The sequence below is a fragment of the Bicyclus anynana genome, chromosome 20 (genome assembly GCF_947172395.1).
Source record: "Bicyclus anynana chromosome 20, ilBicAnyn1.1, whole genome shotgun sequence".
Lineage (NCBI taxonomy): Eukaryota > Metazoa > Arthropoda > Insecta > Lepidoptera > Nymphalidae > Bicyclus > Bicyclus anynana.
In genome coordinates, this window is record NC_069102.1 from 11,363,631 (window position 1) to 11,387,073 (window position 23,443).

Below are 23,443 nucleotides of genomic sequence, written 5' to 3' on the forward strand. Positions count from 1 at the left end.
GATAAAAAGCTTGGTGTTAAGCTGTATTATACGACTGTGTGCTTAGTTTTAAATAAGTTTGTAAAATGGTGGTAAACAAAAATAAAATAAACCTTGGCTGAGTTTGTTGTGGCCTCTTCTCGGACCAAGGCGCGTTTGGAACCTTCGTAAGTTTTAATTTAAGTTTTCGACTATTATTACCACTATTAGATTAAATTATGACTAAACCTGACCTTTCAAAAGTGCTTGTAAGTTAAGCCTAATTGAAATAAATAAATTTTGAATTTGAATTTTCACGAGTATGGTTGGAACCAGTGTTCCAACCATACTCGTGAAATCAGTGGATACAGGGTCCGAAACGATGTTAACGTAACTATTTGGTCGAAATATAGACCAGAGAACGATCTCTGATAAAGACACAGACTAAAATCAGCGAGTAGCGGCGACGAAAACCTCTTCTGGTAGAGGAAACAACTCCGCAAATCCCAGGACTTGTGACCTTTGATGTAGGTTTAAAGGATCCTTTCAGAATGCAGTAACACTCGCTTCCCCTGCCCGACATGTTCTCTATACCCAAACTAAAAAAATATATAATTAACTACACTACGATAGCGCGACGACCAAGTGACGGCGTGCACGTTGCTCAACAAAAACTGAATCCAAGTCAACAATTACCGTCTTATTCGCACTATCGTTTGTAACAACTTTATTCAAATACCTTTTTTTATAATAAATATAGTTTTTAATGTAAACACCAACCATATAACAAGGCTTAAGAACTTTGTAAAACAAGCCAATAAAAAAAAATATGGAATAAACGTAAATAACAGACAGCGCTAAAAGCTAACGGTTTTAGCAATAGAAGTAATAGGTATGCGGAACTTCGCAAGCGTTTCCGCGCATGTACTAGCAGTCTTGTTTTGTTTACATTGTATTTTGTTCTATGACAAAAGAAATAAATAATACTCAACTCTAAAGTTAGAGTAACATATTTCTTTTGTCACTAAATATTAAACAGCCAATTACGTGAAGAGTTTATCAGTGTGATAAGTATTATTACACTATATAATGTGTTTGTTTAGGCCACGCCCCCGGGTATGCTGGTTTCAATACAAACAATTTGCACTTTATAAATCTAGTTACCTCTTATATCTATGGTCTCTGCCATTCATCCCAACCAACTAGTGGTTGAGGCCTGCAATTACACTCACAAACGCCCTTAGAGAGCCGTTCCGTCCTCTATCTTTCTTTCAGCCTTCGGGTCACATCAGGCGATGCTTCTGCGCTCACCCAACCCCCCTGGTGACGCCGTAGTGGTTCCGCAGCAGAAAAAATAGTAGCAATAACAGACGTGTCATTCGTTGCAGGTGGACCGCGAGATGCGCACGCGGCGCGTGCCCAAGCCGAGCGGCGGCACGCGCGCGCGCGGACGGGATTTCTAGCGGCTCGTGCGCGCGCTCAAGGCGGCCGCCGCCGCCCTGCGCGCGCTGTTGCACCGCCCCGCGCCCGCGCCGCCCGCGCCGCGCGCGCCCTGAGCGCACTACGAATTTATACTGGGACGACCGCCGCAGTGTCTCCTGTGTGTCCAGCTTTACCTTGATAAATGACTGATGTTAGGATATTAAATATTGGAACATCTATACAAGTAAATCAGCCGCTCTGAACTGATACCGAACCGAGCGTGCAACTTTGCGCCACGCCGCGGCACCGAGGCGCTATACCACAAAAACAATTTTCTTCAAACTCTTCTCACATAAAAAGGTATAGCGCTTCGGCCCCGGCGGCCGCGGCGGTCCCCGCAGGACTCTACTAGTGAACTTTTTTATAATCGTCGTTTTAGAATACTAAATTATTTATACGTTTTATAAAGTTGAATGTGTGTGAAGCGCCGCGCGGCGCGCCGCACCGCACGCCGCGCGGCGCGGCGAGCGTGTCGCCGCGATTCTTGCGATCTCTATTTATGTGCGTTATCGCCCTCGGCCGAACCGATATTTTGATATTGTATTGCTCCCCTATATTTTGCACCTCCAGAGATCGATGTTCGACTCGTATTTTTGTAACGGGGTCGGTGTATTTTAGTACGCAGATGAATTTAACCGCGGGGAGGCGCCCGCGCCCCGCGGACGCAGATTTTTCTATTTATCGGGTCGACGCTCGAGCCGAAGACCTTGCGACGTTATTTTTTATTATATACATGTTTAATATGGAATTTCGAGATTGCATATATGTAAATATTATAGGATCCTTACTCGTTACGAATGTTTAGAACGTCCAATTATTAAAAAAAAAGAAATTAAATTTTCATCGATGTCCATCCATTGTGTGCGCAAAAAGACTATGTAATCTGTTCTCTAGTTGATACGTTTGTTGTGTTGTTGTGGCCCTCCGCCGTCTACTTTCGTCCATCTTGTTCTAGTTGTATGTAGTTCTTCCGCGTCTGTTTGGTTCCGAGCGCCGGCGCCCCCGGGATGAGATCCCGCCGCCGCCGCGCGCCACCGTCCAGCTCCTGTCCAGCGCCGGCCGCCGCGCCCGCGCCGCACGCGCGCCGCACCCGCGCCGCTCACGCACCGCCGTTGCTCAAAGTTTTGCTCACGGGACGCGGCCGGCGCTTTATTGTTAAGACAAAATTTTACAAAAGTTTTATTGAAAGTTTAAGGATAGATCGTTTTCGTTGTCGGACGCGAGTCCAGTCCCCGCCGCCCGCTCGATGACGTAGTGTTTCCGTAGGGTCGCGGCCTCGGCCCGGCCGTCGCGTAGTGGGCGCTCGCCCGGTAGCTATTTTTACCGGTTTAGGTGTAGTCTAGACGAATACGTTAACCTTCATATTATATTCTCAGTAGGTGGAGCCGCCTCCGCGGGAGCGGCTCGTAGCGTACTCCGTTCGCTCCGACGACGTCCGCGCGTCGGAGCTCGCGTCGCGAGGACCATAGCCTTGCATTTATTGTTTCTAGATTAATCGATTGGCTAGCTTTTATCTTAGATGACTCTTCGTGTACTTAAAAGTTGAACTTTGAACTTACCTTATTATATAGATGTAGCGCATATTTCCAAGTATTATTTTTGTTTCGTAGCTTAGCAGCAGACATCTGTTCGTAAGTTTGCATCTAGTCCCGCGGCGGCGCTGGCGGCGCGCGCGTGACGTCATCGCCGCCGCCACAGTATGACAATGCCATGAGGTTGTAGAAGCACCATATCCCGTATTATCTCTTGCGTCCAATTTTTATTCTCAGTATGTACTCGTTTTTTTGACGTTGTTATGTTTACCTTATTTATCTGATATTCTTGACATGCTGACTTATTTGTTGTTAGGTATCGTACGTTGTTGGCTCGATGTCTGCTGCCACTGGCCCGGTGGTGGTGTTCACGAGCGATTAACCAAATATTAATTTTTTTTTCTTTATACTGTTTATATAACTTTTAGATGGTTTATTTTTACTTAGGCATAATATTATAGATATTATTTTATAACATAGAGAAATGGAATAACCTTTTTTTATTTATATGTATATGGAAGTACATATATGAATTGCCTGCTACTTTATCGTATTGCAACATGTTTGTGTTTGTGACTCGATGCATGATTGTTCCCACTGTCTGCCGTCGGCAGTTTTGAAGACTTAACATATCTGCACTTTATAATGTAGTACATATTATATTAAAAATATATATTTCTTTTTATTAACAAGATGGTCGCATTACTTTTATTTATAATGCCAGAACTACATTAAACCATAGTTTCGTGGATTAATTAATATAAATATAAATCAATTTACTTAAGTTGAAACTGTATTGTTGTAGCAATGTTAGAAAGCAATTATCAGATTACATGTCTTTGTCTATTTAGTTGTAAAACCTTGTTCAATAGGTTCAAATACATTTCGCATGTATGTACAATTGTCCATAGACTCTGCACCAAGCTGAAGTGGGAACATATCATGCCAGAGGTATATTCCGGCACACCGTGTTGTCGCAATGACTGATATGAATCAAGTATGAAAACATTAAATGATATATTTAAAGTGTGTCGTTTAATTTGTCCCCTATAAGCAGTCAACAATGTAATCCTTGGACAGTCAATGGAACCTAATAGTACAATTTCCCATGGTGTTGATATTCAAAATTACAATATCTATAATATAAAAATGAAGCGCAAAATGCATTGGTAAGCGCCTCAACAACGCCTGGACCAATTTGGCCAATTATTTTTTTAAATGTTCGTTGAAGTTCTAGGATGGTTTTTACGGCGAGATAAATTTAAGATAAAAAAAATACTCCCATACAAACGATTCGTAATAATTTGAATTTTAATATGTATGGGGTAGGATAGGTAAAAAAGTGCACAAAAGTCAAAGCGAAGCTTGACCGGCTCCGCTAGTTTTTTTTTTATAAAAAGGAGGTTTTTGATAATACATAAATCTATTATTTAGTGTAGGCGTAGAGAACATGTCGGGCGGGGGAGGGGAGTGTTAACACATCCTGAAAAGATCCTTCAAACTTACACCCAAGGTCACAAGTCTTGAAACCTGCTCGAGATGTTTCCTCTACCACAAGAGTAACATCATATGAATTATATGATCAATTATTCTTGTGGCCGCGTTACTAACGTTATAAGACTGATTTCAGAACATCAGGTGTGACTGTAATCAACGAGTCAGTTTTTATGTCAAAAAAGTGCTCAACGTTTTATGAATAAAATTAATTTTGTGAGATAAAATATAATAAAAAAAAAACATTTAATTTTAATAATTTTAACAATAAACGTCAACCATTAATCTGTATCAGAAACACAAAAATATAATTAGTATATAAACACAAAAATAAATACCTACTGGCTGTTTTTGGTGCATTTGTCTAAAAAAAATAAACGCTGGTGTGCGCACTTCGTTATCTGTGCAAAAATTACAAGCGTGTCAAAATGTCATCTTAGGGAAAACAGGCAAAGATGCAAATTAATTTTCAGAAAGTGCGTTTCCTCGCAAATCTATACTAATATTATAAAGCTGAAGAGTTTGTTTGTTTGATTGAACGCGCTAATCTTAGGAACCACTGGTCCGATTTGAAAAATTATTTCAGTGTTAGATAGCATATTTATCGAGGAAGGCTATAGGCTATATTATAGGAACCACGCGGGTGAAACCGCGCGGCGTCAGCTAGTGTGTTATTAAACGTCGTATGACATTCGTACGCTTTGATAATTACAGTGTCTGCGTCCTTACTATAGCTCTCGCCTTTGGCTCGAGCCAAACCCTTATTATCGCCTCGGCTGTAATTTTCAACTTACCGCACTTATCATACTTTCGATGTTTAATAAGCCACTAAATGAAAGGAATTCTGCACATTTGTCCGCTTCAGTTTTGATGCGCAAGTGCCTCTAGTGTCTCTAGTATAAAATATCATTGCTCTAAGGTATATTGGGGCTTATGAAAATAAATACGCAACAGAAAATTAATATTTTAATTTAAATGCATGAGGATCGATTACACAATCGTCGTTATATCTAAAGACTATAATTTTCGAATCACAGTTTTCGTAAACAAACAAAATAAATATAATATTATTTACAAAATAAACGTCAACTGAATAATGAACATATGACGCACTTCGGTGTAATACAATATATCAACATTAAACATTCACAACAAATGAAAAATAAAGGCAACTTTAACTAAGGATTTACAAAATATCAGAATTATTTCGATTAGGTGTCCTAATGAATACATATATTTGATAGTTAAATGTTAAATCTTGAAATACAAAACAAAACCTCCAGAGAATCGTCCGGTGTTGCTAGTTTAAATTTAAAATATTCTCCCTAAGATTAGGGGCAACAGCTAGTTTAGTCTATATATACAATATAAATGTTTATATTTAGGGTTCCGAACGTAAGTAGTACAAAAACGGAATTAACTATAAAACGTCATTACCTAAACGCGTACTAACAATTCACACGTAGAAGTCTGTTGTTTATGTCCAGACATTGTTTCACAATTTTATAATCAACATATATTATTCATCATCATGTAGTAGTCCGACATAAATAAATTCCTATAGTACATGCATAATAATATTAGAGATGATACGAAAAAATTTAAATTTTATTTCTTAAATATTTTTTATAAATTTTTAGGGAAAATTATGAAAATAGTTTGTAGATAGCAACATAATGCAGATCAAGAAGACGCACGCGGGACGTTTGCATTGTTTATGGGTTTCACCGGCTTCAGCACGCGGCTTTGTAAAGACTCAATAAAGATCATTCTCCATTCTGTGTGTGTTAAATCAATTATTCCTAAATAATACATATTTTCCGTTGAACAAATTTATTTTTATTGTTGTCATAATATTTATTGCATATTAGATAAAGTAGAGTATGAAACGTACATGACTTGGCATATTACGGCACTCGTCTCATTATAAAACTCACTTCGTTCGTTTTATAAACTGTACTTGTGCTTTAATGACCCTCAATATGCAACCATTATCTACTATTTTAAAACAGTATCTGTTATGTAAGCTGCGTTATAATTATTTAACCTCATTATAATATGCACGTGAATAATATAATAAGTATGTCATAATATATATATTTCTAATTCTTTTTACTGAAGTTTTATGGTAGTAGATAAAACTAATTTTACACAACATACGTATACTTACGTACGTATTTAAACCTTGACTTCTAATAACTTATAATAACGCTCTGTACATGAATTATCTGTTAATAATTATAATAAGACTGTACAATTACAACTACTAATATTTAAAATACAAAAATCAATGCACAAGTTATATTATACTATATATTTTTTAAGAATAAAAGCAGAAAAGGCAAAATATTTATAAATATGTACTACACAATACTTAAATGCAAATGTGAGTTTGTCCAAGAAAAGTAACAATTAGAGTATAGGTACTTTGATGAGTTGTGACTCGTCGTAAGATTTCAATTGATGCGTTTAAGATTAAATATCTTAAACTGTTCCAACCGCCTTATTGCCAATTAAAAAAGACGTCAAAATTGTTTATGGTCCGACCATCGACTAGAGTAACGAGGCTCGAAGATAATAAATCCCTGTAATACTGTTACAGACAATCGACCATGAAAACACGCCTAATTCAAAGACAAAGTAGAGTTTTTATGGCAGCGATTCTCATTTTTTTTATAAACGATATCTATATAACATAAACCTAAGATACCTATATTAATTTAAGTAAAAGTGATGTTTTAATATTATAGTTAACTTACGTAATTTGTTATTTGTTTGCAGTGATTTTATAAAAAGGAGGAGATATTTCGGAGTATGTGTGTGTGAACTATTCTTTACAACTAATACAAATGCAATATCATTATTTTCATAAGAATAATTTTGTGCTTCACAGTCTAAGGTTAATGTTCTCCAGTAACTAGCACATTTTAATTTACTGTTTAAAACATTAATTTCATACTAAAACTCATCAACCATTAGAAATATAAAATACTAATATAGCAGGATAGACCTCGCGTCAGTTTAAAGTTAATATGGAACAACGTATCTTGCTTCTTAAGCACGTTTAAAGAAAGCTATTTGAAAACATGGTGGAGATGGAGATGAAATTAATGGAAGACAGCGCTACTTTGAAACTAGTACAAATGAGACAAAAGACAGAAAAAAAAAAACTTGATGCGACGTTTATGGAATATAATAAAAAGAAATATCTGACACACAGCATTTTACATGTAACATATACAAAAAAGGAATAGACCCCTTCATTCGTCGCATTTTGTCACAAAAAAATAACTTAAGCATGGATAAAGAAACGTAACATGGCGATTCGATATTCATTGCTATGACGCGTGGCCGTTTTTACATAGCATAGACATCAGGGTAGAGGGTTGTAATGTGAAATGACGTCAAAAGACGTTAAATTCGAATATCTTTTGACGAATATTTTACTGCACGCTAATCGGTGGTCCATTTTATACTCCGTGATCGATTTGTAACAAAAAACCCAATGTGACAAATCAAAAAATGCTTTTTTTTTGCGTACGTATTTTTTATACGCATACGTCTTATACGCATATGTAGCTTACGTATTTTCACTTATACGAGACTTCGGCAAGGACATCGACATTTAAAGTGAACGCATTCTTATCCGAACTGAACGAGTCGAACATAAACACCCTGTATGTGAACGAATCGACGCGGTACGAGGTTTCATGAAACCCTCAGACTAATTACATAAGGACCCGTATCACACTCAAATTCACGAACAAATTTGTCTGCCATTTTTTTTCCAGGAAAACGTGCTTAGACTAGAAACCATTCAACTACACAAAGAGATATTTTTACGGAGATCTTTAACCGACGGACACGATTACAACTACGAAACATCGATAACTATAGAGACAGTTTTTATAGTCGCATTAGATCGTTGATCATATACTTTGACAGAAAAGTAACGTCTAGCGAGTAGGTAGTCTGAGATGAAATCTTATATACTCTCATTCGGCTCGGATAAGTGCGCGTCCACCTTTAATTATATCCATCCGCCATACTTGTCTAGAGGTGCACTAGGTCGGTGACGTCAGCGGCGGGCGGCACGGCCGAGGGCCGGAAGTACTGGCACAACTGGTCGTAGAGCCGCATGCGCGCGCTCCTCTCGTCCCACTCGTCCGAGTCGGGCGCGTCGTCCTCGTCCGTGCCCACGTCCCACGTGTCGGGCGTGGGCGACGACGACTCCTCGAACGGCTCCGTGGGCTCCAGCGTCGAGTCGTCCGCGCCCAACACCTAGTATACAAAGATACACTAAAATCTTGCGATAAAGACTAATACAGTTACGACCTGGGGTCGAGGATTTAGAATGAGATACTTGATAACTCTTATGAGACTTTAATTCACTTTTTAATATGAGTTCCAAATATACTTCCAACACCAATTATTCAAAGTCCTAACTAAATCATAGCCTTGTCACTTAGTAACGCTTCAAACTAGACTGCCTCTGCTCTTCAATATCTCGCCAACAAAATTCAAGATTATTCTCGAAATTTCTACAGAGGGTCGAATGTCGGCAAATGATTGATTCCACGGAATTGCCGATAACAATTTTGTGAATAGGTAGTGAACCGAATGTGGGTTGATAGTCATGATGATGATGATGATGAATAGGTAGTACTTACAAGCTTTTGTAGACAACCTTGCCTGGCAATTGTGTATGAATGAATGAATGAAATATACTTTATTGTACACCAAAAACAAAAAAAGGCATTATAAGCACAAAATTAACTTGCGTATTAATGCACAATTGGCGGCCCATTAGCAATAATGAGCGATCTCTTCCAGACAACCAATCAAAAAAGAGAAAATAATGACAAGGAATGTGTAATGATTTTAAGGTGCTTTAATAATAATATTAACTCTCTATTCTAACGTACTAACCAACGCTCCGCGGTTTAACCCGCGTAGTTCCTGTTCCCGTTAGAATAAAGGTATATAATATGCCTAGATCCAGAGACTCGTCGTCATCAACCTCTGAGCTTGAGTCTCCTCTCAGAATGAGAGGGATAAGGGCAATAGTCCACCACGCTGGCCCAATGCGGATAGGCAGACTTCACACACGCAGATAATTAAGATAATTCTCTGGTATGCAGGTTTCCTCACGATGTTTTCCTTCATTGAGACACGTAATATTTAATTTCTTAAAATGCACACAACTGAAAAGTTGGAGGTGCCTGCTCCGGACCAGATTCGAACCCACACCCTCCGGAATCGGAGGCAGAAGTTATATCCACTGGGCTATCACGGCACGGATCCAGAGACTATAGAGATAATATTAGTATAGATACATGTCTGGTCTGCCTGGAGTTCCCAACATTTTAGACAGAATGGATAATGTGCAGCAGTAGTTACCGCGGCGAGCGCCAGCGCCATGTCGCCGTCGTGCGCGCGCAGGCGCAGCGCGGCGCGGCGGCGGGCCAGCGCGCGCACGCGGCGCCCGGACAGCGCGCGCGCGCCGCCCTCCGCGCGCTCGCTGCCCGCGAACAGCACCGTCGCCAGCTTGTGGAAGTGCTCCACCTGCGCAGTGACGTCACACATGAGCATGCGGCCTTAGAGGAATTACAAAATGGAGATGCATCGCACTCGAATTCACGAACCGAATTGTCTGTCGTTTTTTATGAGGAGGAGGTAAACTCACACATCGAAAATATTTAAAAACTTTAAAAATATTCTATGTCCATACACTACACACAACTATAAATTTGACTCGCAAAACACACACGCGTAATTTTTACACAGACTAACAAACACATTGCTTAGACTATCCACAGATTAAGCACATAAAATATTCGATTACTGATTGAGGCTGTTTCGTCAAATGAATCGATTCTTTTTATAAATTGTTTTTATTACAAATTTGATATAATTAAGGTTTAAATACTCTTAAATGAAACGTTACTCCATTTTTTACTAAACTACAAGTTTTTGGCCGTTTTTTGTGCCATTTAACTACACAAACCGGCATTTTTAGGGAGCTCTTTACACTATGTAAACGATTACAATAATGAAACATGAATTTTATAGCAACAGTTTTTATAAACGCGTTAGATAAGATTTTTGATCTTTGCCAGAGGGGTAACGGTTAGCGAGGCAGGTCCTGTTATTTAAATGGTCTAAGCATCGCAACAGTATCGTCGTCACTAAGTGTCATTCAATTTCAATTTCTTTATTTGCTGAATACATAAACAATATTATACAATGTATTCGACCATCTCTGGCATGCAAATTAAATAATATAACATCAATTAAATTAGTCTAGGAACAAATAACATGTACATTACTATAAAAATTCAATCAAAAATCAATACAACCACGAAAATAGATTTTTTTTTTATTAGTTTAGAGGTTGTTGACCTAAGGTTGGCAATTTGTTATATATTTTTATACACAAAGCATACCTATTTTTGTAAAAAAAATGCCGTATTGGGCTTGTAGTTTAATATTAATCTATCCTTATTTCTAATTGGTTTTCGATTTACCTCACCTGCTTTGAAGAAGAGGTCACTGTGTTTTTTAATAAAGAGGGATATCTCACTACCTTACTAATATTATAAGCGCGAAAGTTTATATGGATGTTTGTTACTCTATAACTCCGCTAGTACTGAAGCGATTTAGCTGAAGTTTGGAATAGAAATAGATTTTACTCTGGATTAATACATAAGCTACTTGTCATCCCGGAATAATCCATGATTCTCGCGGGATTTGTGAAAAACTAAATTCCACGTGGACAAAGTCGCGGGCGTCCGCTAGTGTTAAAAATATATAGGCATTGCAGTGGCAGAACGCGTAAATTTACAAATAGTGGCCTGCAAGAATCTAAATCCGCAGAAGAACCAAAGTCACCGACATAACTCAACGAGTTGCGAAGCTGAAGTGGCAATGGGCGGGGCACATAGTTCGAAGAGCCGATGGACGTTGGGGTCCCAAAGTGCTGGAATGGCGACCCCCCACCAGGTAGACTGACGACATCAAGCGAGTCGCAGGGATTCGCTGGATGCAGGTGGCTCAGTGTCGTGAAGTCCCTACAAAAGGCCTATGTCCTGCAGTGGACGTCCATCGGCTGGTATGAATGAATGAATGAAGAATCTAAACATGATGGTCCCGTGACGTGTGGCACCTGCTGCGGGTCGGCGAGGTCGGTGACGGCGCGCAGGTCGTGGCGCAGGTAGTGCAGCGCGCGCGGCGCCCGCTGCGGCGTGCCGCACAGCTCGCGGTAGCGCGCCTCGCGCAGCGCCGCCCGCGCCGCGTCGGCCGCGCGCCGCACGCTCGCGCGCCGCAGCCGCAGCGACCAGAAGTCGTCGAGCCGCAGCCGCGGGTTGCCCGCCACGCCCGGGTTGCCGCCGAACAGGTAGTGGATCTGCAATGATAACGGAACAGTCCATTTATTACTTATACTTTACTAATTGCTTTTACTTTAAGTTTTTAACCGGACCCTACAGTGCTGTGAATGCCTGTAAAAGATTGCTGCACTAGTCCAAGAATTTTGTAACTGATTTATATGTAATGTTTTCTGCTGTCATTGTTGGCATTACAGAAAGTAATGGGACAAAAAGAGTCTAAAAAAATCTATGCTTGAGACCACACAACTCAAGTAAAACTATCATATAAACTAAACACTAAATAACCATCTATGAGCCTCGGGTATAACTGCATCGCACAGGTTCTTTGTAGTGTACAAAAAGGGATTGTTTCAAAGCTCTCTAGGAACGCCATCTGTTGATAGTTTAAGTAACATAAGATGACAAACACTGTTCACTATGAATGTAGATGGCAGCACTCACTCACAGCGTGTCGGGACACACACACACCTTTCTGACGGGATCGTAGACGAGCTGGTGCGCGAACCGCGGGCGCGGCTCGCTGGGCGACACGCTGTCGTTGCGGTACACGCACGTCCACGTCATGCGCCGCAGCGAGAGCACCCACAGCGTGTTGTACACGCGCTTGTCCTTCTCTTTGCTCATGCCCTGGTGACATACGAGGGTTTTAAGTACTCTTAAATTGTTGTTCAACTTTCAATTCAATTTCTGGCAACACAAAACTTGAAAATTTTGAAGCGAAACAAGTGTGCTGTAGACCGAACGATTGAAGTAAAACTTCTTTCAAAAATGACAAAGCGCCATCTATGAGCCTCAGTCATAACTAAGTCACATTTTTGAAGTACACAAATAGGGATGGTTTCAAAGTTCTTTAAAAACGCCATCTACTGGTAGTTTAAAATAACACACACAGTTTCACTTTGCCTGTAGATGGCAGCACGCATCGTCCGATTAAAATTTTTCTAAAGCATTCATTAACTTTTCCTTCAATAAATGAATTAATAGATGTGCGTGCGTACCGACAGCACGTGTATCTCGTCAGTATCGGGGTCGAGTGTGGCGCGGTGCGTGAAGCCCTGCGGCGGCGGCGCGCGCGCGGGCGCGGCGCACAGAGCGCGCGCCGTACCGCTCTCGCAGTCCCACCACCACAGGTCCACCAGCTGCTCCTTGTTGCGCTGACCCGCGAACATGTACAGGCGCCGCTGGAACTGGACATACAAATACGATAACATATTATTACTGGCTATAGCTAATACACCTGTTTCAGAAGAACTATTGTGAGTGATTTGCATCGAATGACTTGAATATGCTGAACAGCCTCGAGTACTATATGAAGTGTGGTGGAGTCGGCAACACAAGCTGCGCACCGGGTGGAACAGCATGGAATGCGAGACGCGGGCCTGCGGCGCGGGCAGCTCGTGCGAGTCGGCCAGCAGCAGCTGCCACGTGTTGCGCGCGATGTAGTACGCGTACAGCCCCGAGTACTGTATGTAGTGTGGTGGAGTCGGCAACACAAGCTGCGCACCGGGTGGAACAGCATGGAGTGCGAGACGCGGGCCTGCGGCGCGGGCAGCTCGTGCGAGTCGGCCAGCAGCAGCTGCCACGTGTTGCGCGCGATGTAGTACGCGTACAGCCCCGAGTACTGTATGTAGTGTGGTGGAGTCGGCAACACAAGCTGCGCACCGGGTGGAACAGCATGGAGTGCGAGACGCGGGCCTGCGGCGCGGGCAGCTCGTGCGAGTCGGCCAGCAGCAGCTGCCACGTGTTGCGCGCGATGTAGTACGCGTACAGCCCCGAGTACTGTATGTAGTGTGGTGGAGTCGGCAACACAAGCTGCGCACCGGGTGGAACAGCATGGAGTGCGAGACGCGGGCCTGCGGCGCGGGCAGCTCGTGCGAGTCGGCCAGCAGCAGCTGCCACGTGTTGCGCGCGATGTAGTACGCGTACAGCCCCGAGTACTGTATGTAGTGTGGTGGAGTCGGCAACACAAGCTGCGCACCGGGTGGAACAGCATGGAGTGCGAGACGCGGGCCTGCGGCGCGGGCAGCTCGTGCGAGTCGGCCAGCAGCAGCTGCCACGTGTTGCGCGCGATGTAGTACGCGTACAGCCCCGAGTACTGCGGGCTCGCCAGCTCCTCCCTGCAACAACACTGTGACTCGTTCACTGGCCTCTGTTTGCATTTGCAAATTGGAACAACACACTCGGTATTTCGCTTTTGTTTATTTATGGTCTTTTAACTACAGATTGATTGAATTGAATATTCTACGTCGAAAAACGTAATTCATCAAAAACCGTATTTGCTTTAGACTATAACTTGGCAAGTTCGTTAATGCCACTCCCATGATATGCGGGCGACAGGGGTAGGAAAACTGCGCGGGTGTGAAATCGAACGAGCGGGGCAGAGGGAAGGACTGCGCGGGTATGAAGCAGTGCGTGCGGGGCATCGCTACCGCCCTTCCAGCCCGCGCGGACCATCGTGAGTGTTACGAACGAATTTGCCAAGCTATACAAGACTGAGTTAAGCTTCTTTCAAAAATGAAACACAAAGCGCCATCTATGAGCCTCAGGCATGCATCGCAACAGGGTCTTAGTGTGTACTAAAGGGATTGTTTCAAAGTTCACCGCCATCTACCGGAAGTTTATAATAACAAACACAATTTCACCATGACTGTAGATGACATCACTCATCGCCCGATTGCACTTTTTGTAACGCGTTCACCAACTTACTTCCCAAGACAAGCGTGCGTAAAGAAGTTTTACATCAAAAATAGCTCAAAGCCTACCTAAAAGTATAGGTCTGTTAAATGCAAAATTTTGTAAGCCACTGTCATGTGATGTGAGCCATTGTAACACGATGCAATGAAGCGAAGCCGAATTCTAATGGTTCAAAGTTTAAAGTGTGTAAGATTGACGTGTCAACAAATGGCCTTACAGACCAAATATTGGAACCCCCGTACCTTTTATTTTAAATTTTCGACTAATTATTATCACCATTAACTAATAATTGTTTCGAATTGCTTGTAAGCTTTGCCTAGTTGAATTAGATGATTATTTACCTCGACTTAATAATGAATGAACAACAGGAATGTTTAGTCAGTGCGAACGTACGTGTTAGCGGGCAGCACCCGTCCGCCGAACACGTAGATGGTCTGCGTGGAGTGGTCGATGCACATCTGGTGGTCGAACACGAGGCGCGGGCCGCCCGCCGCCGCCGTGTCGCCGCACAGCAGCGCCCACTCGCCCGCGCGCGCGTCGTACACGTACAGGTCGCTCTGGCACAATACAACATTAAGGTGAATGCCCACCATACAACGTCGGCCCAGGGAACCCAGATATACCCCCGCATAAAACTAAATGGATATAATAATATGATGTATAAATAAGGATCTGGTTAATTAATAGGTTTAATAAAAGTATCACTGTTAGGGCAAAAATTTCGCCGGTGTACCGAAGCAGCGAAGTAACATTTGAAGCTGTATTGTTTTTTTTTTTTTTATTTTTTCTGTTACCAACAAGAAAATGAACAAAAAAGAACAATCATAAGTCTTGAAAAAATACCGTAAAACTAAGGCTACTCATATATGGTCAACGATCTTAGCTTGTTCTCTTTGTGGACAAATTAAAGATGAATTAAAGATGCCGTAAGACGTTGTAGCAAACTTTTTTCGATAAAGTAATGATTTCATTATTTAAGTAGAATTATAAAGATATTTTTAGTTATAAGTAAATTGCTGGGTGGTTAAGGTAGGCCTGGGCCGGGGATGGTCATTCCCCTTTGGACACAAAATTAACATCTTTGTAAGAGTTTTAAAAGCTGCATTATTTACAATTTAATGTAACACGAAACGATAAACTCTCTCTATATTTACTGTCTACTTTTAAGGTTTTGTTCCCAAAGGGTAAATCGCGACCCTACGTAAATCCGCTCTCTGTATATCCGCCTGTCTGTTAGGAACAGTTAGGCAGATGGATTTTTCAGAGATGATGTATCTTGCCGCTATAACAAGAAATACTAAAATACAATAAAAAATTAATATTTTAGGGAGCTCCTATAAAACAAACATAATTTATTTGCTCAACATTGAGAACAGCAACACATAGATACTTGAAATATTCATAAGAGATCCCATAAATCAGACAAGATTCTTTGCTGTTATAGTAAATAATTTTGTTAAGAGTAAGACTAACTGACAGAATTATCTCAACTGATAAAAGAAATAGGATGAAGGTTACTGACTTACTCGAAAGAATTGACCACTTTGTCATTTGACATGCCAAATATTACGCTGCAAGATCGAAAAATGGAGCAAGCAACACTCTGGTACCAGACAATGTGGCCGTCCAACAAAAAGGTGAGAAGATGACATCGGCCTAACTCTGGGGCCTCTCTGGACCAAAGTTACGGCCGAAGCAATTGGAGGCCTTTGTCAAGCGAAATAAGCAACAGCGGGACATACTATAAATGTTTCAACACTTATGTACCAAAGGTTGTTGAGAATATATATATTTATTTAATGAATAATGGTCCCTTAATGCGCAAGTCGAACTCAAATTTGGACGGTTATTAAACCTAATGTAACTTCAATAAAGTACAAGACTGTATACATACATGAGTGTACAAGTAGTTTGAAGAAAGCAAACGGCCACGAGGTAGATGTCCAATCCGATGGTCAGATTTTCTCAAGGAAACAGGAGCCCGCATCTTTTACAGTGCCGTACTAATGTCTAGCGACCATACTCGATGGAGGAGTCCTCCTCCTCCTCCTCAGCCATGAGGGACCGAGTCGACAGATAGAGAAGTACAAGGCACTTACATACATATTGCTGGGCACGCGGCGCGCGTTGTCCAAGTATCGGCCCAGCGTGTACAGTTTCTCGTGCACGGGGTCGAACACCATCTTGTGACAGGAGCGCGGCGAGGGCCCGTTCACAGCCTCGCTGTGTCGACACAGCAATGTCCAGCGCTCTGTGCCCGTGTCGTAGCTCCACAGGTCGTCCAAATCTTCCGAGCCGTTCCATCCGCCGAAAAGGTAAAGTGTGCCTGGAATCATCATTCTCAACCTATTTTAACAGGCCAGAACTCCGTCATAATAGGACGTAATAGATTTGACCTATCACCCTGCTCCAATGACGGTAAGCAGACTTCAGATGATAATGTTAAATTCATTGACACTGTAAGATGTTAGTGATAATAACCGGGACCGACGGGTTCTCGTCCTCCCTGTGGCGTAACACCAACTTCCTAGCTTTGTACTGAATTTTAACTGAAAATTTCTTAGAAGAAAAACTCATAACTCGTACATTTTTAAATATTGTTTTTATTACTAATTAGATATAATTTGAAATACTTACAAATTAAACTTTTAGTGAACTAGAAATTGTTGACTTGTATGTCATTCAACTACACAAACCGATATTTTCAGGACATTTACACGACGAAAACAATTACAACAATGTAACAATGATACTGCCTTAGATTATTAATCTTATACTTTGATAGAGAGCTAACGTCCGAGCAGGGCGGGTCCTTAAACAATTGGTCTGAGAATAAAATCAATAATAGAAAATATTATCTTTATTAATAAATCATGCCACATTTCCAAGTAGGCGACATAGGAACAGGTCAAATAAGAAATTGAACTAACATCCCAATATATGGCTATATGTGCTCACCCGTGGAGGGGTCCACGACGAGCTGGTGTCCGCCGCGGGGGCCGGGGCGCGTCTCGCAGCCGCCGCACGCGTCGTACTCCTCCCCCTCCGCCTCCGCGCCGTTCACCAACTGATCACCAACATCTCTACTCTTAACATCATCTAAGCCATGGATACCCAAATACCCCAGGAGTGAATAAAAACAGTCAACTCAATAAAAATTGGTCTCTGTAGATGCAACAATCTCCACTGTGTAGGTATAATAGCTCAGCTCAAATATATTTTGTACACTCGTCGTCATCAACCCATATTCGGCTCACTGCTGAGCTCGAGTCTCCTCTCAGAATGAGAGGGGTTAGGCCAATAGTCCACCACGCTGGCCCAATGCGCATTGGCAGACTTCACACACACGCAGAGAATGAAGATAATTCTCTGGTATGCAGGTTTCCTCACGATGTTTTCCTTCAACGATTGAGACACGTGATATTTAATTTCTTAAAAAAAAAATGCACACAACGGATAAGTTGGAGGTGCATGCCCCGGACCGGATTCAAACCCACACCCTCCGGAATCGGAGGCAGAGGTCATATCCACTGGGCTATCACTGCTCTTATTTTTTTATTTTTTTTTTCAATTAAGTACACTATTGTGTGCTATTTCTTTTGTAATTCATACTCAAAGATGACTGTTTTTTTGGCAAGAACTATAACAACTAACGGGTTTGCCGTCTTCTATTTGACCCCTATGACCGCACGTTGGGCCAACACAAGTGACTGCAAACACACAAAAGAGGCTTTACCAAGCCTCAATCCACGTCTAACGATAAAACTATTACTTAAATGTAATAATTTATCTAACCAACCAACTAAGTGGCCAAGTGCAGAAAAGGCCCAGACAAGAAGAAGATGACCGCACGTTAGTGAGACCATGGGTGTTGGTGGTGCCAGTCCAGTTCACCCGCTGCAGTTGTGTATACCGCTCACCGACACATCCGGCCTCGGCTCCCCGTCGGCGCACGACAGCTCGGGGTGCGAGCGGCGGCTCGGCGACACGGGCGCGGCCTCGCAGCGCAGCTTGTCCTCCACCTCGGGCGAGCAGCAGCACAGCTGCCGCCACTCGGGCGTGTACGGCTGCCACGACATGTACCAGTCCAGTTCACCCGCTGCAACACATTACATTAAAGGTAGTTGGATAGAAGCGGGCGTTACTTTGCGGAAGTTCAACATGAATATATAATAATTTATTTATTTTGCTATTATCCTCACCCAGGTCCGACAAAATACTCTGTCCGACAATGTACGTAGAGAGTATTTTGTCGGACCTGGGTGACGTTGTCGCATGAGTTTGTCGGCTTTTCGCGGATAATAGCAAAATAAATAAATTATTTTAAATTAAAGGAAGTTGTTTAACTGCGTCACTGTTATGCGTGGTCACGTGATCGTGCCTCATAGATGTGACAGTTTTGACAGTTACACGACGATCGCCGTAACAGTGATGGTTATTGGCCTATGAATCTGTTCGAGTGTTTTAATTTAACTGAAATCATGCCTGGTTACTGTGTGACGATAAATCTGTACACTGTTCCGCTTATGCAATTCATAGAACATATATATTTTCATACACACATTCGATAAAACGGCTCAAATGGACATTAGTTTGCTAAGAAAACCGCATCGACTCGTTCGCGTAATACAGAAGTTGCCAAGTGTAAGCAAGAGTTGCCAACGCGGCAATTAGTGAATGATGTACCACTCCTTTTATCATTCTCTCATGACCTCCTCCTCAATACACAAGTTGCCAAGTGTAAGCGAGAGTTGCCAACGCGGCAATTAGTGAATAGAGTACCGCTCCTTTCATCATTCTCTCATGACCTCCACCTCTGTAACACGCGGGCCAACTCGATCATTGAATTTGCCCACCTTCAGCGGCTTCGTCAAATATCTGCTCAGCAAGCGTGTAGTCTCCATTCTCCACCAGGGCTTGCCACAGCCGCGCCTGCGCCGCGCCCTCCAGCTGCACGCCGCTCTCGCGGGATAGCGCCTCGAAAGCGTCCTTGTAGCGCCGTCGCCGTAAGTGCTTCAGTAGTATTCGCACTGCTTCTTCTTCTTTGCGCTGAAATATATGAATTCAATCACATCATTTATAAGAGAAAAAGCAGCCAATGGTGGAATTGGCTTGTTTAGCAGGTAGGTTTACATGTTTTTTTTCTCTTCTGGGTTTATCTGTGATGAGTAAAATAACTATATGCAAATGTGTTCTATGATAACTTTACCTAGCGAAGTTATCATAGGTTTATTTACTTTGGCCCCAAAATTACTCAATTTGTAAGTTCTAAAAATTAGGCTGGAATGGCATTCAATATCATATCAGGAGTGAGAGATCAATTGTTCCTTGAACAACAAATAAAAATTGACCACAATCAACTATTGTGCTTACAATTATCTCAAAAACAATGTTTTATTTTATAAGCCCTTTAAGTTTGTTGACTGGAGTACACAGTAAGTACTTTCAAGTTTAACCACTTTTGTAGATAATGTTGTTTATAGTAGTATTTAAGTACTCATTACTAATGTAAGTCCCCAGCTAATAGTTCATTGAATCAATAGATAATGTGTGGAATGACAGTGCCCATCTTTTCTGCTTTATATTATTTAAGTACCTTCCAAGATAGAAAGAATGTTTACTAAGTTAATTTAAAAAAGTAGATACATATAAACAAAATAGGCTAATATTACTTGTGCCTAAAATACAACCACCCAAAGATCTCTGCATACAGAACAGGGTTGGGATGTGTTATGTAAACTCCATATTCCCTGCTAATACCTCTGTGACTTCCATATATGAATTTTGTAAGAAATAATATTTCTAAAACATTTTGTCTCAACCTGTGAGATGAAAATATGTATGCAGCAAGACTACATTATCTCTGACATAACAGGCATAGACTCTTCTTTTTTTTTTATTGTTATTCTTTACAATTTAGCCCTTGACTACAATCTCACCTGTAATGATGATGCAGTCTAAGATGGTAGTGATGAAGATAGTAAGTGATGATGCAGTCTAAGATGGAAGCGGGCTAACTTTTTAGAAGGTGGATGGTGGAAAATTCACACTCCTTTCGGTTTCTACACAACATCATACCGGAATGCTAAATTGCTTGGCGGTACATCAAGTAGTAGTAAATTAAAACTTACCAGATTAATGGTATCCATGGCTGAATTTATCAGATCTTCATGATTTTTCCCTTGCAACTCTACATACCATATGGTATAATTATAAGCTGGACCCCATGATTGGAGCGGCACTATTTTAATGTATTTCACTGGCAAATACAGACCATCAGAAGTTCTGTGTCTTAGCTTAAATGTTTCTGCCGTGTAATCCATTTTAAGACCACTGAAATGAATGTAAAATATGTTAAATGAATGATAAATATGTAAGATCTTTAATATGTTACAAACATATTAAAGATCTTGTGACTTAGACACTGTCATTAGTTCTTTTTCTATAGTAAAGAATAGTTGACTAAATTAGCAAATAACACAGTTAATAGTCTACAGAAGACTCGTCTTTAACAAAGCAAAATATCTTATTTATTTCAAACTATCAGACGCCTAAGACTTCGTCCATATCCTATGTCCATCTTCTTGGTTCAAGGCTACGGCTAAGGTCCAGCCAGGCAGAGTTATAAGACTACTAATTATGTAAGAACAGAGCCACTCTACTGTACTGGAACTTACTTAGATTGTTCCAACCACAATCGGCCGAAACGAAACTTCATTCAGCCCTGCCTGGAATCTAAACCAGGACCTCCATTTTGAAAATCCATGGCCCACACCACTACTATTGTTTTATTTCATTTATCGAGAAGAAAATCTAAAACCATGCAACTTACGCAGTCAGCAGCAATGATAAATTGTTTTTGTCTGTGCCCCCAAAAATTTGGAATTTCTTCAGATCACTAACATGTGCTTTGATGTACTTTCCGAACATGATGCTCTCAACTATAGCAGGGGTTTCTAGTTTCAGCATTATGAACTGTGACGGAGTAGTGCTGTCTGTGAACCACCTAGACAGTTGGTCGGGGGGATCATTGACCATTATATTTCTGTGAACAATATCTCTTATACAGTAATTCATTGTCTTCATCATGTAGGTACTAAATAACATATCTATTAAGTTGTTAGTTTTTAAAATTTAGTTTTGACATAGTACTTCTTAAAGATGTGTAATTGTATAAAAGAAGCACCATATTTCTTTTGTTGCTCCTAAAAGGTTTTTCATATCAAGTATCAAGTAAGAGGCTGGGCACATTGCCCACAATCATTGTGTACTTTTTTATAACATGGACTGTGTACTAGCTGAAGGTGTATCAAATAAATAAATAAATATTAATTCTTTTGTCTTGAAGTTTAAGAACTTCTTGAGCTGGTTGCCAAGCATTTGAAGTAAGCTCAGCAGGCCAGAGAGATCTATATAGTGTCAATGCATTGTGGCCAGATGAGCTAGTAGCAATGCTTGCAACTTTCTGAACAAATGCAGGAAAGTGCTGCAACTGTTTAAATTTTTTGGTTTGGTGTTCTAATAAGTTGTTGTCAAATGCAATTTAACTTCACAAGCGTACATACATGTACATTGATAAAAGCTTGACAATATTCCTCAAATTTATGAGTCTATTGCACTCTGCATTTTATCTATAGTATAAGTTAACATATCCAGAATAGAATAAAGTTCGCGAATTAAAATAAACAAATTGTAAGCAGCAGTAGAGGTTATCATCTTATAAAAACTGCGACTAATTACAGCAGCTGTTCAGTCGTATATTCCTTAATTTTGTAAACATAAGGATTACCCGGGATTTATGATAAAATAGATTTACTGTTTATTTATGTAATATGATACTTACTCTGGTAGATAATTGGCAGAATAACTGGAATATTTATGTATTGTATACTTTAGCACGACAGTTTCGTATTTATCATCCATTTTTATATCTGTAATTACTTTTCCTAATCTATTTTTAAAGATCACTTCCGAAATTTTAGTAGAAAAACTAAATGGAAAAGGAAACACCAAAAAACCGAAAACACTCTTGATCTTGCTGTCAAATTGACGTTTAAATAACAGATTATACAATTTACAGTCTCTCAGAATTTAAGAATTCTAGTTTATGGTTGAGTCGGATTAAGCCTAGTTCAGACTACTTTAGTATTTTAGTCGAGTACGACCAATTTTAGGATTTAACATCCAAAAATCGTTCGTCCTCGACTAAAATACTAAAGAAGTCTGAATGGCTTATTAGTCCAATGAAATATTTGTTTTGTCGCTTTTGCAACTTTTATTTGGCTTCATTGAATTTCATTTAACTATAAACTAGAATGCTTATAAACCACACCACAGAACACAGACACAGATTAATATAGACAAGTAAGTCTGTGATTTGGCATTTGCATAGTATCACTTATTATCTATCTATATAATAAATTATTAATCTGTGCTGTTTGCACTTTGCAGAATACACTGTAATCTTTGCTTTGCAGTCATTAGCGTAAATATGTTCCTTGGTCATTGAGTAAATATGTTCCTTGGTCATTAGTCTGTGGCAGTCAAAATCAACCAGAAAAGTTACTTATTTTGCGTACGCTGCCTAAACTATAAAAGATAGAACCATAAAATGTTCTAATTAGTTGTAGATCTTATTAATATCTACAAAAAAGGTAGTTGAAAATTTACACCGAGATTCATTCGGACGAAGTCGCGGGCGTCCGCTAGTTTTATATAAAAGGAAAAATAGTAAAGAACTTCTAAGAATATTATTTTGATTCTGTTACTCGGTTCTGTCTCCAATTTATTTGTTTATTGATTCCTCATAATGTTATAGAAAAACAATATGTAAATGATTTTCCACCAGCCTAAAATTTGTAATTTTGGGGATTGTAAATGTTAATGACAATTGTA

General features: G+C 40.6%; 2 protein-coding genes across 3 annotated transcripts in view; one reads left to right on the forward strand and one right to left on the reverse strand.

Moving 5' to 3' along the window:
* Positions 1–1,555, forward strand: part of LOC112047142 (protein bicaudal D) — a 32,802-nt gene extending 31,247 nt beyond the window's left edge. For both annotated transcript variants that reach the window (XM_024084144.2, XM_052887619.1), the window contains one exon: positions 1,347–1,555. In XM_024084144.2, coding sequence (XP_023939912.2) covers positions 1,347–1,421 — 75 coding nt within the window. In that variant the 3' untranslated portion in view covers positions 1,422–1,555. The remainder of the gene's footprint in view (positions 1–1,346) is intronic.
* A 3,864-nt stretch (positions 1,556–5,419) lies between these two features.
* Positions 5,420–22,608, reverse strand: LOC112047151 (muskelin). The gene is made up of 14 exons (XM_052887620.1): positions 22,392–22,608; positions 21,381–21,593; positions 20,680–20,881; positions 19,405–19,597; positions 18,469–18,647; positions 17,507–17,615; positions 16,648–16,874; positions 14,942–15,105; positions 13,359–13,971; positions 12,853–13,041; positions 12,323–12,481; positions 11,632–11,871; positions 9,867–10,031; positions 5,420–8,747 (listed from the first exon to the last, which is right to left on the reverse strand). The coding sequence occupies exons 1-14, from the start codon at positions 22,469–22,471 to the stop codon at positions 8,520–8,522; spliced, it is 2,961 nt and encodes a 986-aa protein (XP_052743580.1). The 5' UTR covers positions 22,472–22,608; the 3' UTR covers positions 5,420–8,519.
* Positions 22,609–23,443: the final 835 nt, after the last annotated feature.